Consider the following 6,192-nt stretch of genomic DNA (forward strand, 5'->3'; position numbering starts at 1 on the left):
GGTTGAGGCATAGACTTGGATTACTGTGATAGTGAATGGTCTGCCTTGGAAATGAACAGAGATCATTCTGTCGTTTTTGAGATTGCATCCAAGTACTGCATTTCGGACTCTTTTGTTGACCATGATGGCCACTCCATTTCTTCTGAGGGATTCCTGCCCGCAGTATTACATATAATGGTCATCTGAGTTAAATTCACCCATTCCAGTCGATTTAGTTCGCTGATTCCTAGAATGTCGACGTTCACTCTTGCCATCTCCTGTTTGACCACTTCCAATTTGCCTTGATTCATGGACCTGACATTCCAGGTTCCTATGCAATACTGCTCTTTACAGCATTAGACCTTGCTTCTATCACCAGTCACATCCACAACTGGGTATTGTTTTTGCTTTGGCTCCATCCCTTCATTCTCTCTGGAGTTATTTCTCCACTGATCTCCAGTAGCATATTGGGCCCCTACTGACCTGGGGAGTTCCTCTTTCAGTATCCTATCATTTTGCCTTTTCATACTGTTCATGGGGTTCTCAAGGCAAGAATACTGAAGTGGTTTGCCATTCCCTTCTCCAGTGGACCACATTCTGTCAGCTAATTCCTTTTAGCTTTATAAAAAAAGGCTAATACCCAATAGGAAAAGTACTTCCTCATTCCATTTTCAATATTTTCTTCATGATTCCCCAGACTTCCTTTGAAAAAATAAGAATTTGCTGAAAACTGTGAGGATAAGGGATATATAGACACTTGATGGTACTTAAGGGTAACAGGTAAGTCAAACCAACGATCTGAATTTGCAAGACAGAATAAGCTTGAAAAGCTATGCTGCTGCTACTGCTGCTAAGTCGCATCAGTCGTATCCGACTTTGTGCGACCCCACAGACGGCAGCCCATCAGGCTCCACCGTCCCTGAGATTCTCCTGGCAAGAACACTGGAGCAGGTTGCCATTTCCTTCTCCAATGCATGAAAGTGAAAAGTGAAAATGAAGTTGCTCAGTCATATCTGATTCCTAGCGACCCCATGGACTGCAGCCTACCAGGCTCCTCCGTCCATGGGATCCTTCAGGTAAGAGCTATACATCTTCACAATTACTTTCCTTCTGTTTCTTCTGTTGTCACAACCACCTGTTTTAGAATAGTTCTATTACTGTCATCCACAAATCTTCCTATATTTTGTGATCTAATAAGACTCAAGCACCAACAACAAGAAAGTTGTAGTAATCTGGGATTCTTAAAAGACCATGTCAAGCCAAACTTGATTCATGAAAGTCTGTGATGTTGTGACATTTCTGAGATGTTATCATTATTAAATATAAAGAAACATTTCTCACAAAATTATGTAAAGTTAATATGGGAAAACACTGGATGCTAGTACATTAAGTAAATAAAGCAGGATATAAAGTTACATATATGCATTCAGATATGTAACGAAATATGCCTGAAGACTAAGAAAATGTACCAAAATGATGAGCAGATACATACATCATTATAAATTTTCTTCTGTATATTTCCAAAATGTTAAAATACTGAGCACATAATTTTATTATGAAAAAAATATATGCCACCAAGATAAATCTATGGAATGTTTAAGATTACAGGGTACTTATCAGTACTACTCACAATAACTAGTTCTTTGTCCTTTTAATTATGCATATATATCACTTTCTCAACTACTATGTGAGCTTTCGTTTTTTTTAAAAAGAACAAGCTTTACACTAGATCCAGCACAGGATTAGTCATATACTTCTTGAATGTTATCAAGTGGAAGATGTGGATGTGGATTCAAGGAGCCAGGTTCAGGCTGACACCCAGGTTTGGGATAAAAACCATAATCAACACTGGAAAGAGCAGATACCACATCTCACACTTTATCAGAGGCTAAAAGTTCATAGGCTTTTCCTAAAAGTAATGTAACTTCTGAATCTCACTGTCCTCACCTACCAGAGTCTCCATGAGATCCTGGCAATTAAGAACACATAGCATATTTGATACTACCTCACTAGATAGGATTTGCTAAAGAATGGGTATGTATTCAGACATCAGGGGAAAAGGTCTTGATGCCTTTGGGATGGAACTATAAGAATCTGGTAAGATTCCGTACCTTTGCCCAATAGGATAGACTAGACCAATGTTTTCAAAGAATAATCCTTGGACCAGTAGCCTCACCTAGAAACTTATTAGCAATGCACATTACCAGGCCCTAACCTATTCTTTAATAAATCAATTCTTTCTCATGTATGGCCAAGTCTAAGAACCAGTGTCCCAGACCATCACAAAAACCAAACCAACTGGCTTTTAACAGATTCAAGACTTCTTGGAGTACTTCTGCTACATTTTTAGTTCAGTAATATCTGTGCATATTAACAACTGGCTCACATCAACTGAGTTAACTGAGTCACCAAAAAACTTCAATGAGAAATGGTTAAAAAAATCTCATATTTGCAAATCCAAAATATGCTCAAATTTTAAGGGATGCTACATCTAGATGAATAACTGGTGATTTTTTTTTTATAGTTTCCTATATATCCTAGAATTTTTATGTGTTATATTTATAATCATGCAAAAATGATTTTTAAGTAACCACACTTAAAATTAGCCTGAAACTCGAGTTTTATGACTTGTGAGGTAACTATTTCTATTCTGCTTTTATTAATAAAAAGTTAGCCCTATCAATTTTCTTCGAAGAAACCTTTCTAGCAATGGTTCTCTCTCTCAAATCTTAGTTACGTATTATCAATTTGTCTCTAGGAATAGTAGACAACAGTTTGACTAAGCTGAACTTTTAACATGAGCGTTTTTTTGGCTTCAATAACAATTACTACCACCACATGATAGCACTAAGAACCCTACATTTTATTTTATTCTGAAAATACTCTTAAGGTAGATATAACTAAATTCTCAGATGAAAAAACTGCTATCAGAACTAATAAGGTACATAGTCCAGGACTCAAAATCCAGATTTTTGCAGCCAGTATGTCCTTCCAGGTAAAATCTGATTCTAAACTGTCTTTCCATAAGGTAAGTGGCATTTTTGAATAAAGAGAGATTCTCGTTTTGAACAGAGATCCATGAAATTCCTCAAAATTACTTCATAAAATTGAGAATACTTCCTAGGATTTTGGGGGGAACTTAGCTTCTAAATGGTCCCCAATAGTCCTACTCAATTAGGCCAGTAAAGTTAACTTAGGGATTCCTATTCATTTTGACACTGCAAGAAACACCTGTGAAAAGGAATAATAGGGTCCAAATTTTGTGCTCTTTTGACTCTTCACCCATGACTCACCTCTGCCAAATGCTGCAGCCGGGTTAGCAGTGGGGTTCTCTTGTCAGATCCAAGACGTGTGATATAATTTGATCTTTTGCTAAACACATACAGAAGGTTGAGGACTGCCAGCACCACTTGCATATCAGAAGAAGCCAATAAAGTTGTCAAGTGCTACAGGGGACAAAAAGGTGACTTTGAAAACTTGAAATGCCAACAGAGTAATAGATTTATCAATAATTACAAAGCTATCAAGAAGTTTAACAATATAAAAAGATGTGTAAATATTTGAGCACCTATAATATGCAATCTATGGAGAAGGTGATGGCACCCCACTCCAATACTCTTGCCTGGAAAATCCCATGGACGGAGAAGCCTGGTAGGCTGCAGTCCATGGGGTCGCTAAGAGTCGGACACGACTCAGTGACTTCACTTTCACTTTTCACTTTCATGCATTGGAGAAGGAAATGGCAACCCACTCCAGTATTCTTGCCTGGAGAATCCCAGGGACAGTGGAGCCTGGTAGGCTGCTGTCTATGGGGTCGCACAGAGTCGGACATGACTGAAGCGACTTAGCAGTAGCAGCAACATGCAATCTTATGCTCAAGAAGCTTACAATCTGGCAGCATGAAAGTCCAATTTAAGTTTAAAAAATGTAAACAGTAGTTCAAAATTACATAGGCATCTCCACAGCAAGAAACCAATGACAAGAGACAAATGTGGTATTTTAATACAGCAGAACTCAAAACATTAACTCTCCAACTAGACTAAAAGTAGAGTAAGATAATTTTTGCTCCTTTTGTATCCTTTACAACAAAAATTGGAATTAGATAAAATATAGGGTTCTTTATATAGAAACTAAAAATAACAACAGTCGGTGGTACTTCAAACTGTTACAGTGTATTTAACAATAACCCGAGTAACTATTTTTGCTTTTTAATACAATAAAAATTCGCCAATATACTGAAACATTTGGTTAGTGTTAAAGTCAGTATGTAATTTAGCTGGAAATGAACCAAAGTATTTCTGACTGCTGATTATCCAGAAAGCTATGGATTTCCTTTTGCAACTTATTTATTTTATCTTCAACAGATTGCTCAGGTGCTATCTTTAGTTCAGTTCATTTCTCTTCTTACACCATTTACTTTCTACCTGTTTGTTCTGATTCTGGTTCTTTAATGAAGACAGGAAAAGTAACACAACAAACAACAGGGCACTAAATCAATAGTGATAAAAACTCTGAAGGTAGGCTAAAAGAAGAGAACTGCTTCTTATACTGATTCCTGACGAATTCAAAAGTTCACTACTTCCCATGCCCACTATACTCTTCTAAGAATACATAGCATGCTTTTAGCATACATTTTGGGGAGAGGGGAGAAGAGACTGAAAAGCAGCACACTAAAGCTTAGAAGAGCACCAAGTCCAGTGATGTGTCAAGGTAATCAAATTATGTCATATTAAAGTAATCTGGGGCTGCTCTGATAACTTGGGACAAAAATAAATTCCTGAAAATTCCCAAGAATACTTCAATACATGTTTTACATTCTTATTAATTTCTTTAATCTTAAAAGATGAGGTGAATGTGACAGTAAAGAACCTTCTCATCAACACTGTGAAGGGTTTCTTTAGCCAAGAAACATCTTACCATTGTCTTTGATGTTGAAAACCCCAGAACTTTATAAAGAAAAGGAAAGAATCATCAGAAAGAAATAACAATTTCACTATTATGGACATGAAGAATTCTAGTAAAGAACAGACTATATAGGCTTAAACCTCTCCTACCTCTATGGAACTATATAGATGCCGGGAAAAGCTGTACTCAATGAGTAAGGCTGTGAAGTTCAACACAGCCAAGAGAAGCATTTTCAGTTGTTCTTTTTCCGGCCTATCACACACGAGCATCCATGACATGTTCTCCACTGTCTGTCCAGCATCTGCCAGAATCCCATCGAAGCGGTCCAACAGATCCACCCAGTGATATAACTCGCACTGGAGAAGGGAAGAGAAAGAATATATAAGAATAAGGTAAAAGTACTGTGTGGGTACTTTGCAGCTGAGCTTTGCTACAATAGATTGCTGAGCATGATACGTAGACAGGTTCACCTCCCACCTTTGCTTCTCTTCAATCCCCCACTAATACAGAAACCAATGAGAAAAATCATACTCTGAGCCATATGGACCTGAGCTCATTGTTTTATCCATCAAAACATACATGTTCTAACACCAGGAGACACCACAAAATCTCTGTAGCTAGGTCTTCAGAGAGACAATTCTGGGTATACTCTGAGGTCTAAAAACACAAGGACTTTCTCTGCTAAAATCCATTTTATCTGAAGTGCTTCTTTTTAGAGTTATCGAAAGAAGAGTCTTCTAAACTAAAAGTAAAAATCCTGAGACTATCTCAAACTCACATTGTCAGTTAAACTAAAGGAATTTTGTGGTTGAGATTTATCATCACCTGTATAAGCAATCTTCACCCTCAGTGAGCAAAATTTTCCCTTTACATCTCTTTCAAAATTTCCTTGGTAACCATTCACAGGCTAAAATTACCAGTCTAGAGATGTTCAAGACATACACACACACACACTAGATGCTTATTAAGCAACTGCTGAATGAGGTCACCTCATTGTGGTTTCTCTTTTGGGAGCATGGGTTTACATACCTTTCCAATGTTCCATGTTTTGATCTGCTGCAGTTCCAAAAGAAGTTGATCATCATTACAAACTTTGAGTTTGTCTATTAAGGCTCTGCAGTCTGCAGGCTGAGAAAAACAAACAGATATTCACATAAGGGTGTTTTGGGGTATGAGGGAGACACATTGACAAAAAACAGGGGAAAAAAAACACCCTTATGTCAACACACACAACAATTTAACTTTTGATAGAACACACTTATATATGGCAAAACCAATACAATATTATAAAGTTAAAAAGTAAAAAAA

The 6,192-nt window shown here is 37.3% G+C and overlaps 1 protein-coding gene across 1 annotated transcript in view; it reads right to left on the minus strand.

The window, feature by feature from the left end:
• Nucleotides 1–6,030, minus strand: part of LOC104983521 (E3 ubiquitin-protein ligase HUWE1-like) — a gene marked incomplete at its 5' end in the record, with an annotated part of 23,422 nt that extends 17,392 nt beyond the window's left edge. The window contains 3 exons of the mRNA XM_010832946.1: nt 3,273–3,425; nt 5,034–5,240; nt 5,914–6,030. Of these exons, the coding sequence (XP_010831248.1) occupies nt 3,273–3,425; nt 5,034–5,240; nt 5,914–6,030 (477 nt within the window). The remainder of the gene's footprint in view (nt 1–3,272; nt 3,426–5,033; nt 5,241–5,913) is intronic.
• Nucleotides 6,031–6,192: the final 162 nt, after the last annotated feature.

This window comes from Bison bison, unplaced genomic scaffold (assembly GCF_000754665.1).
Source record: "Bison bison bison isolate TAMUID 2011002044 unplaced genomic scaffold, Bison_UMD1.0 scf7180017862967, whole genome shotgun sequence".
NCBI lineage: Eukaryota > Metazoa > Chordata > Mammalia > Artiodactyla > Bovidae > Bison > Bison bison.